This window comes from Apis dorsata, unplaced genomic scaffold (assembly GCF_000469605.1).
Source record: "Apis dorsata unplaced genomic scaffold, Apis dorsata 1.3 scaffold_74, whole genome shotgun sequence".
Lineage (NCBI taxonomy): Eukaryota > Metazoa > Arthropoda > Insecta > Hymenoptera > Apidae > Apis > Apis dorsata.
The window spans coordinates 1604909-1616109 of record NW_006263372.1 but is presented as its reverse complement, the minus strand read 5'-3'; the positions used below and the strand labels follow the sequence as shown (position 1 = coordinate 1616109).

The following is an 11201-nucleotide window of genomic DNA, read 5'->3' as shown; positions in this document are numbered from 1 at the left end:
TATATTTATATACAAATTATATTAAGAGTTAGAAAGACTAGTAGTTTTATGCTAACTTAATTGTCAATACACTTATACAACAAGTCATTTATGCAATACTTCTGCATAATTACAAATAGGAAAACTTAAGAATCATTTTCATGTTTCATGTTTAAAGATTTGAAATCTATTTAAGGCGATTTTTTGTTTCACCTTTGTTTTCTGGTCATTTTAAGTGAAATACACATAAAGCTCTGAGTTCCTGCACTGAGAAGATCTGGATATTTTATCAGGGAAAATTTGCTAAGCTTTGTAATATTTTGCTTGGGATGTGACCTATTTATATTACATCAATACAGATATCAATTATTACTTTGATTAGTTATAAACTTAGATTCAGTATATATTATTATTGAACTGCAATGGCTTAATAATAATTTTTTACTTTCTGATAGTTAGAGGGACGATAGGTTATAACAGTACGTGATATAAATTATTATTTTTCTTATTCTCTAAAAAACATAATTTAAAACGCTATTTAGGATTACGTTTTATATAATAATCTTATAATAACAGAAGTTTTATAATAAAACAAATTAACGATTGAATCCGTTTGTGCACAGGCAGTTTAATAATTGTACTTTATAAAACTAAAACTTATTAATTAAACGCTTTTTACTGAATTAATATTCTAAGATGTAATATGAACGAATTTTGTGGCTTTTGATTTTTCTCGGTTCACGTACCGTAAACCTACTCATCATAACCATCTTTAGTTTTCATTGGTAATAAACAATCATAGTTATAATTTCACGCAATTCACTAACTAATTAACTTGAGATTAAACGCATATATTATTATTTCCTAAGTTTACAATATCTATCTACTTGAACGGTCATTAAGATTTCATTTATAACTATAACAACAACGATGATGACAATAGTGATAATTATGATTATGATAGTATAATGAATGATGATAAATAGCGATAATTACAACTTTATCATGATTAATTCTCATTCATGTTATTATGCACTGCACGCTATCTGTTTTAATGGAATGTCTATGTTGATTTTCGTTAGAGTTCAAAGAAAACTATATCTGATATTGAGTATATATTTATTTTTATCAATAACCATTACTTTCTCTTATTGGATTTTAACAATAAATGTCTTTATTATTATGATTTAATAATAAATTCAATTTCTTTTGTTTTATCATTAATTAAGAAATATCATTAACAAAAAATAAAAAATTATATTTTGAGATAGGTGCAAAAATGTATTTAATATTTAATGGGATGACATATGCTAAAAATGATTAATTAAATAAAAATAAATGTCATTTTATTCCAATTATTTTCAAAAATGTTAATTTTCTTAACTATGAGCAAATTTCATTACATTTCAATCAATATATGTGCCACTTTTAAAGTGTCTAATTTTATAGCGGTGAGTCTACCAGTCTTTTTTCCTTCTCCGAACCTAGGCATTTTAATTATTAAAATCGTCATATTGAACCCTGTGTTTGACTGTATCTCGTTTTCAACAACATTTGTGTATGGCACAAATGGATATAGAACTCACATAACTAATATGTGTAAATACTTTGTTTTACTAATTCCACACAAACATATGACGAAGAAGAATAATTTTTTCATTCTTCTTTCGCAATTATTTAACCCTGTCGCAAAATTTTATATTACAATTCGCCAATCTTGAATTTGTATTCTTTTCATTATTCAAAGATATACATAAGTATATCCATTTGTGTTAGAATAGATTTTTTACTTTGTTTATTATAGGCATTAATATATGTAATATTTGCGGCAATAAAATTATTACTAGCGATCATTGAATAAATCGCTGCGAACATTTTTCTTTGTTTTTTATTGCAAATATTATTATAGAAATCTCGATTAATTTTACAAAATTCACTTGCCCACAATTATAGTTGGTTAGAAGAGTTCCAGTTTTGCAATGTTCCAGTTTAAACCAGAAATGGAAGTCAATCATCGCTGTTGCTGTTAACGTTGTAAGGAAAGACTGCCAGTACGGTAGTATTCGATGATCTAATGTCAACCGCTGATAACACGGACGGTCCACTTGTTTCTATTGCATGCTAAAGTCTCCATAAGCTGGATCTTCGTGTTCCTGATCCTGATCCTGTCATGCATATATATAATGATTGCATTAGATCTAGTCGAACAATTTCAATTTCCTACTTCTATATAAAATAAATTTTAAACATACGGCTTCAGAAAGCTGATATTTACACCTTATGTCATCAATTGCTAGAATTTCTATTAAAATGGTAACGAATTCAAATGTTTAATTTATAAAAATTCTAGAAATTTCAATTTCTCGTAAAAATATTAATGGAGAACGCAATGGTACCGGCTTGTGTTTAATGACATCCTCCTTTATCTATGATTGTACCGACCAGCATGAGAAATGGCCACCATCTCTATGGGCAGGGAACCTCTTCGCTTGACGAGTGGTTCAGGAATTGAATCCTTTTTTCCTAGTTCTTTCTTCCATTTAAGCCATGTGCCATTATCGTTTCCATCTGTGGATCCTCCAGAAAACATTTCTGGTCCTCCAGAACTCCTTCTCTTCAATATTTTTTTCCGATTACGAGGCTTACCATTTATGCTACTCCTATTGAACATATCACGACGTAATTCAGATATATCTGCCGGCACAGAACCTCGCCGCGGCGACGGCATGCCAGGGCCAGTGCTATCAATTATTCTTGTTATTCCGTTATTGTTGCTACTTCCAGTATTGTTATTATTATTGTTATTATTTATTGGGAGATTCTCTCGTTCATCTAAAAACATGCACTAATCGTAACAAACTTCGAGCAAAAACATGTTACTCATCATATAAGAAATATACATACTAGTTAAAGACAAAATATTGCCAAGAAGATTTCCAAGAGCAGTTTCTTGTGGAAGACTTGCTCTTCGAGGTGCTGCAACATTACCCTCTCGAGGTCCTAATGCTAATCTATTAAAACCACCATCTGAAAATATTATTACAATATGAGTTATAGCTTTTGAAGATTTAGTGCTGTTATTTATTATATTTTTTTACTTTGTTGTCTAGTAATGTCATTTGGTACGGAACCGCGTCTGGAAGTGTGATCAACTCTAGTTGTTATAGATGGTACTGTGATATCATCCAATCTAGATAAAAGACCAACTGGAGCAGATCCACGTCGTCTAGTCCATGACTAAATAATATAAAAAGTATTTTAATTATAATTGATATACGAAATAAAATAATTTAAATAAACAATATTGTCCTTAAGTTACAATTATTTTCTTATTTATATTGATAATATTGATAACTTGATAACATTCTGATATTATAATTAATATATATATATATATATAAATATTCTATATTTGTGAAGAACATTATATTAAATATATTAAGAAATTTTACCTGACTTCCCTTTCTGGATAAAGCAATTCCTTTTGTATCTTCTACTGCTCGTGGATCAACATTCTCCTTCATTTGCATATCCAGACTTAATTTGGCTACTTTCGAACTCCTTTCTTTTGCAGAATCTGAATCTCGTTTGTTACAAGTAGAAACAATTTCGTTATTCATATCTCCTTTTCGTAAATCGTTACCACTTTCACTTGACGTAGATATGCTTTGAACAAGGGGTGGTGAGTCTGGTGGACTACCGATGAAGAACACTTTATGCGTGCTAAGTTCGGATGACACTGGTATCGCGGTAAATCGTCTACCACCAGCATCAGTCATTATTGTCTTAGTTTCTGGCACAGGAGTTGAGTATCTTCGTAATTCGGAGTTGGTGCACTTCGATTTTGCAATAATCGCTATCGAACCACACTGTTCAGACTTATTTAATGTTACCATAGTAGTCCGTTGTTCGTTTACCGATCTTTCACTTTCCAATTTTATCTTCGAGATGGAAATATCGCTCAATTTGGATTCCTCTTCAATGCTACCTCTCTCTTTATCGGTACGTGAATTGGTCAACGATGTGTAAAAAACTTGTGTGGAATCTGTTCCTTGAGCAGATGTCGGTCGCTTATAACGATTTTTAAAGTTGACATCTTCGATACGAATCGTTTGAACCGAGTGACGGCGTGGATATTCAACAACTGGTTCTGTTTTTTGTCTAAACGTTTCCGGAATTAAAGAGCTTCGTCTCTTATTTAAATCTATTTCTTTCGACATTATAATGTTATTAGACTCTATTTCCTTTGTAGGAGAAATATCACAATGACCATCCGAACACGATTTTTCTTTCATCGAACATGAAGAGGATGCTGATGCACTATCTGCTTCTAATAATATTTGAGAATAACATTGCGACATCTCTGCGGTCGTGGATAGATATCTTACTCTAATATACGGTTGCAATGGAGGGAAAGTCTGTTGTCTTGTTAATTGTTTTGTTTGCGTATTTGACTTCTGATCATCCGATTGCAATACCGTACTTAATCTTGACGCTTCAGTACTGTTAGTGATACTAGCTATACTAGGTTCTGGCAAAAGACTTTCAGCACTGACCGGTCTTTCCCCTGTATTACTTCCGCTCGGAGAAAGTTCTATACTAGTTTTGGACGACAATAAAGACAATGAATTTGGATCTAAAAGATTTTGTTCGTCGAGTTTCCACACAAGATTCCTCGATTTACTTTGTTCACTCGGTAAACTTTCACGTCTCACGTTACTTCGTGGCAAAAGTGTCATAGGTTTCGTTATACTTAATGGCACGGAATGCCGTCTTCCAACGCGTTCCAGACCAATTCGCGCTGGCAAACTTTGCATTTTAGAGGAATGAACGTATGCAGCTGGTATCAATAAATCAATACTTTCTGTATCCTCCTCAGCTGGATCTTCTGCAGTACTGATGGCATCTTCCAATTCTGTCTCTTCCAATTCCGAGATTTCCGTTTCTATATCCTTTGCAGTTTCTTGGAGAATTAACGCTTCCCATTTCTTTTGATTGGCTCGCAGGTGTTCCATTAGTGAAACACTAAGACCATCGCCTAGGAAACGGTGCCATTCCTCGTATAAAGGCGTCACGACAAATTTAAAGAATCCAGCCTGTATCTTTGGTATGCTAGTGGTATGTCGATCACATAATGGTGTCACTGGAAGGTTCAAACGTCGTTCGTAATCGCCTTGTCGAAAGAATTCTTCACATACTTTGTGCGACCATTTCTGCGAAATGTCCCAAGGTCTGCAAGGGTTCGATATATCAGCGCATTTCAGGGCTATTTGTAGAATGAAATGCCGGTCGTCCGCACGTTTCATCTCCAGCAGATTCTCATCCAAATAGTGCTGCAAAGAAAAAATGATGAAATATGAAAGAAAAAAAAGATTAATGATAACAGATTTTGATTATCTTTTAATATTATACAATTTATATCTATAAATTTATAAATATTAAGGAAAATCATTTAAGATTTGATATATTTTTGGAAACAGAAAAAATTTTATAAATATTTTTTATTATTTTTATGCAATTTATTATTAAAATAGTAATATTATCACCATTAATTTATTATTCTACATTCTCAAAAGCATAACATATGTACATATATTTTATAAAATATATTATATCATCTATAAACTATTCAAAATAAATTATTTTATTATCATCACATCATCATTAACTCTCTTCTCAAGAATAAATGAACTTATTAACAACAAAATCCAATCTTAATAAACAAATTTATAAATTGAAATATAAATATTAATGTTATTAATAAAATTGTTTCAAAAATTACTTTGAATCGAATGAGAAATTCTTGCTGTCTAGTGATGTCTGTGGCCAAAATCAATGAACTTATATGTCGTTGAAGTTCTGGCCTCACATGTGCTGGTAACTGATCGGAAACTCCACTCTCAAGAAGGCAACCTATCGCCGACCTCCAGTGATGATTCTCGAGTACCGATGTGTTCTGCAATCAATATATCATCAAGGATCATTTTTCGATTATCGTATTTAAACGTGTCGAAAATCTGGTCTGCTCACTTGATAGAGAGCTGCCAAGTGGTTGCTCGTGGCAACCAGAAACGGTTGATTGACGCCCGGATGATCCAGATCGTGCGTCACCGCGGCAATCAGCGAAGCCATAATCTCCAAGTTGGTTAAGTGCGTTCTGATCTGTAAATTTACAACATTATACACTTCATTGCGCTTCATTCTCTATACGCAATCATAAAATCATATATACTCACTTTTTCTTCTTGGAGAAAGCAATGCATCGCTTGAGTCACGTCGGTCGCATGTATACTGTTGTGGTAAGGATTTGTACTGTGATAACCCTCCTCGATAAAGGCTGCAATCAGAAAGAAGATCGGTTATGATTAAACTATATTTGCCATATCTATAATTTGTTGTAAATCATGTGACTTATTTTATTTAAAGTTTTGATCAGTAAAGTTAATATTTAAATATTCTAAGTGAAATTTTTCGAAATTAAAATACCTAAAATATTCTAAATAAAAAATATCTATATTTTTACTATTTTAGTATTTTAATATTTCAAATATTTTAATACTTACTGATATAGTTCATATAGTAACATTTCAATATTATATATGATTTTATATACATATTTTATATTGTATATTTTATATATATTAATATTTTCTTAATAAAAAAATCTATTATTATCTATTATGTATTAATCTATCTAATTATCTATTATTATAGTTAATATTACAATATATTAATAGAGGAAAATTAATTTTAAAAAAATTTTGAAATTCTAAGCTTTAAAAATCTTAATAGAAATAATTGCGATGAAAGATTTTCGATGTATTATATTGTGTTTCAATTGTAATTAAAATTGTAAAATTGTTTTAACCAACTAAGTATGTTTTTGAAAGTTGTTAAAACTATTTTTTGTGAAATCAATAAATGATTTGATGAATTTAAGAATCTTCGAAATATCATCAAATGATTATCTTTTTAGTAATTTTCCTTTGAGAGATTTCAATATCTAACAATAGAATCCTTGACTTTATTCTTGATTTTAATTTAATATATATATAAGATGAAAAAAAAAATATAATCTTTAATAAAATCCTAACTAACTTAAAAAAGATGCTAATCGGTAATTCGTATTATAACCTATACATGTTTTGATGAAAGTGTTTGCTACTATACAGAATCAAAAATTTTTCCATTATAGTTTCTAAATTTTCATTTTTAGCAAACACAAAATTAAAACAGCTTTGGCGCCAAAAAAATAATATAATCGATCACTATTCATATTTCTTTCAAACTTTTAACGTACGCGCCACAAGAAATTATAATAATTATCAACATGTAACCAAGTTTATTTTATTCAATCATGCGCATGCGCGATCAAACTCGGTTTAAAATATTCACATAACCTCCCTCCAACACCTTTGGGCGTACATGCCTGTATATAAATCTTCCTTGTATGGAAATCTTATATAGAATAAATAAATAATAAGTGCGAGTCTATAAATACGAATATATGCGTGAAGGGGGGTGTCGCCATTTCCCTTCACGGGACTCTCCCCTTTTGAATATTTAATGGTGACGAATAGCTTCCGACCTGTATTCCAACCTCGATGACGTAAAAATTTCGTGCAGAAAGAAAGTAATGTTCATTAATTCCGTAAGAGACAAGGATTCTTCTGCCGTTTGTGGAAACATAGTGTCAAAGAAACGGATATATCAGCAAATCACAAAAAGAGAAAAAAGATTGTGAAATGATCGTTCGATTTTACAAACGAGTTGAGTAAAGTAATGTAATCCCTATGTAATGTTATATGCTACAATATTTTGTGGCGATGTCAAACAAAAGAGAATATATGTAAAATATGAAATGTAAAAATACATAGATATATGATATGTTTTTATATGTATATATTATTTTTCTATTTTTCTATTTCTAATTCTAATTCTACTTTTAATTTTTCTATTATTTATATATTATTTATATATTAGAGGCTGTGATATATTTCTTTAAAAAGGAAAGGAGGAAAGTTTATTGTTAGAATCTAAAGTATTATTTTTCTAGTTTTTGAGAAGAGTAATTTTGTTAAAATTTCAATGATTGATATTATTTAATCGATTTGATTAATGATAAGAAAATATCATTAGAATATGAAGTAAATTAATTTGTGCACAGAAAATTTCGTCAAACTCACTGATTTTAAAATTATATCAATATTTGTGATTCTTACCGAATAATTTCCATACAGTAACCACATCCAGATTGAAGTATTGTAGAAGACCGTACCAATGAAAAAGATGGACGCACAATACTGGCAGCGAACGTCCTGGAAATTAAATGTAACATGATATTCGACGAGAATGGAATCCAAAGTTGTAAGTCAAGATATCATGAAATTAAAATCTCGCTATTCAAATAATAATAATTCGAAATTGCTTTTATAGATAATAAAAATCCTAACTGACAGGAAAAAAATATAAAATTGGAAAAAAACAAAAAAAAAAAAAGGAAAAATAGAAGTCAAGAAACAAAAGAAGAAAAATAAGATTATAATTGGCAAAATATTATGACTCGCATTCAAAATGATTTCCATCTTCTTAACTTTTATTTTTATCCAATTTCTCTGTTAACTCGAGTGACGTTTTCTAAAATTCAAATCGGGTATCCACAGATATTCCGTATTATCTGCATGAATTTTTCGAAGCAGTGTATCGATTAATGATGATGTATCAAAGTCAACAGAGCCAATCGAAGATGTTCAATCGTTCTCTCATAAATATTACTATCTCTTATAAATATGATTCCTCTCAGTTGGCCTCGATACGCGGAAAATAAATCAATCCGCGCGTGAATATTGGATCTCGATGGATTGCATGGATTCTCACGGATTTCGAGGTTTGAAAAGTGAAATACTCTTATTCACAGTGCGAATCTCGCTTTTTCCCCAATACTATGTTTCGTCACTCTTTGCACACGTTTCTTATATTGACAAATCGGTTGGATGTCACGTTAAAAAAGTAAGTATTTCTTTATAAAACAGAAAAGGAAAAGGAATGAAAAAGAAGAAAAGAAAAAAAGAAAAACAAAGAAGAAGAAAGAAAAAGAGAATTGTTTTCCTTTTCTTTTTTCAGTCAAGGATTTATTTTGAAAATGCTAACAATGAATATTGAGATGCTATAGAATTAATTTATTTTATTATCCTTCTTTCTTTCTATCGGGAAAATCGAATTTTAAATCTTCATTAGCCGAAACTGATTTACATCGCGTGTTTTACTCGCAGAAGTTTCTTAAATAGTTTGCATTTCTCGAACGAGAATCACTCCGTTTGAATTTTGTAATTGTAAATTCCATTACAAATGCGAAACTCCATTAGTCAACACGGTCTTTGCAATTTTTATTAACAGGATAAAATATTCGCTTTTCAATCCATTTTTCATTCAAAATATCGAGAAAGGATTTAAATATCAAGAATTCATCAGAATCTCTATTGATTTATAATTAAATATTTTGAGATAACATATTAATCCTTTTTGTTTCAAAATTCAATTAAAATATATAATTTTCATCAAGCAAGAAGTTTAATAAACTGAACGAATCTAGTAAAATTTTTGTTCCACTAAAATTGAAAAGCTTTCTGGGAAAAGAATTTATGTGACTATTTTTGATATATCATTTTTAATTAACTTATCTTATTTCTTTTATCGTTTATTACATTTAGAATATATATTTAATTCGTTAAAATCGTCCAATAAAAATTTGTTTAATTTATCATTTTGTTTCATAACTCCTTTTCCTAGAAAATCTTCCAATTAAATTATAATTTACATTTATTTCATTTTTTTTTTTTTTTTTACCACTCGATTCAATTTTTAATCGAACTTTATTCAAAAAAATATCTCAAACTTTTTCACCTATTCGCCTCGCAACTTTTCCTTTTTCATTATTTCATATTTTAATTGCTTACCTCCTGTTACCGTTTCCAGTGTAAATGCATTAAACCGCCAGTTTCCGGCCTTTTGTAATACACACTGCAACAAATCACCAATACCACAATAGCTATTGAAATGAATATAGATTTGGCTAGAAAGGGGTCGAAATTTATTCCTTCTCACCCTTATGGAACAATCACAATGATGTTTAATATCATAAAAAATATAGACTAGGGATATTTTTATTTTATTTTATTTAAATTTATTTATTTATTAGATTATGCAGATATAATGTAATCTAATAAATATACGAAATTTGATAATAAAATTCGCGAACTCGTAATAATTTCATTTAATAAATGTAGTTCGAATTGAAAATCGCTATCTTTTCAATAATTTTGAAAATAATTTTCTACAATGAAGAACTATCGTTGTATTAATCTTGTTATCAAAAGTCTTCCTTCTTCTGTCAAAAAGAGATTTTTTTTTTTTCTTGACTAAATAAAAGAATTGATGATATTGAAAAAAAGATTAATCATTTATTATTATAATTATGCACTCAACAAAATAAAATTCGTTATCTCCGCGTGAAAAATTACTTTTTTCCTCCAGTTTTTATACCTTTTATGGCATTGTTCTTTCGAACGATACTTCCATTTTCTCTATTTAACACGCGACAACCAATGAACGCGTGAATTTACTTCTAAATCGAATTAACGACTTTCATCTATCGTCACGATCATTCCTGACCAATAATGTCGTATTAGCATTTAACCGGTTAAATTGCACAAAGGTTCTGACCATTCGACCGCTATCATCGGTTTTCCGCTTCAATTACCTAACAGTTTAAGTCCCTTAACTACTTCGGATTTCATCGATCCGATCAATTAGTGCCGATTTTAATTAACCGATTTTTTATTTCGATTTATAATAAGTTACGTAAAATAATAACGAAAAATCTATTAACTTCTTATTATAGATCGGTAAATTTGGTCGTTAAGTTTTTAGAAAAATAAAAAAAATTTTTTTTTCTAATTTTTGATTGGTTTTTATACAGGATGTTCAATTAAAATGTATGGAAAAAGTAATAGTTGATGAACAGATAATTGAATTAGAAAAAAAAAAAAAATTTAATTTAGAAAAATAATTATTTGGAACACATATGTAGACTTTCTTTTTAAATATACCATATTTGGAACACAATATATTTGTTTAGTAAATATAATAACGAGAAAATGAAAAAAATAATATTGTTAAATTGTTTTTGTTATATTAACATTGAAGAGATTATTTCTAGAAAA

At 29.5% G+C, this 11201-nt stretch overlaps 1 protein-coding gene and 1 long non-coding RNA gene across 8 annotated transcripts in view; one reads left to right on the top strand and one right to left on the bottom strand.

The window, feature by feature from the left end:
• Nucleotides 1–1307: 1307 nt before the first annotated feature.
• The window catches only part of LOC102680500, a 91524-nt gene continuing 81630 nt past the window's right edge, over nucleotides 1308–11201 (bottom strand). For 6 of the 7 annotated variants that reach the window (XM_006610535.2, XM_006610536.2, XM_006610533.2 and 3 more), the window contains 10 exons: nucleotides 9936–9999; nucleotides 8202–8297; nucleotides 6216–6316; nucleotides 6010–6141; nucleotides 5762–5935; nucleotides 3432–5312; nucleotides 3078–3216; nucleotides 2884–3006; nucleotides 2422–2811; nucleotides 1308–2144 (listed from right to left, as the gene is read on the bottom strand). In XM_006610535.2, the coding sequence (XP_006610598.1) occupies nucleotides 2101–2144; nucleotides 2422–2811; nucleotides 2884–3006; nucleotides 3078–3216; nucleotides 3432–5312; nucleotides 5762–5935; nucleotides 6010–6141; nucleotides 6216–6316; nucleotides 8202–8297; nucleotides 9936–9999 (3144 nt within the window). In that variant the 3' untranslated portion in view covers nucleotides 1308–2100. Of the gene's footprint in view, nucleotides 2145–2375; nucleotides 2812–2883; nucleotides 3007–3077; nucleotides 3217–3431; nucleotides 5313–5761; nucleotides 5936–6009; nucleotides 6142–6215; nucleotides 6317–8201; nucleotides 8298–9935; nucleotides 10000–11201 lie in introns of all 7 variants that reach the window. The other variant, XM_006610534.2, reaches the window with a different exon arrangement.
• Nucleotides 8101–8459, top strand: LOC116184924. Its single transcript, XR_004149590.1, has 2 exons — nucleotides 8101–8346; nucleotides 8416–8459. It is a non-coding gene; the product is annotated as an uncharacterized LOC116184924 (long non-coding RNA).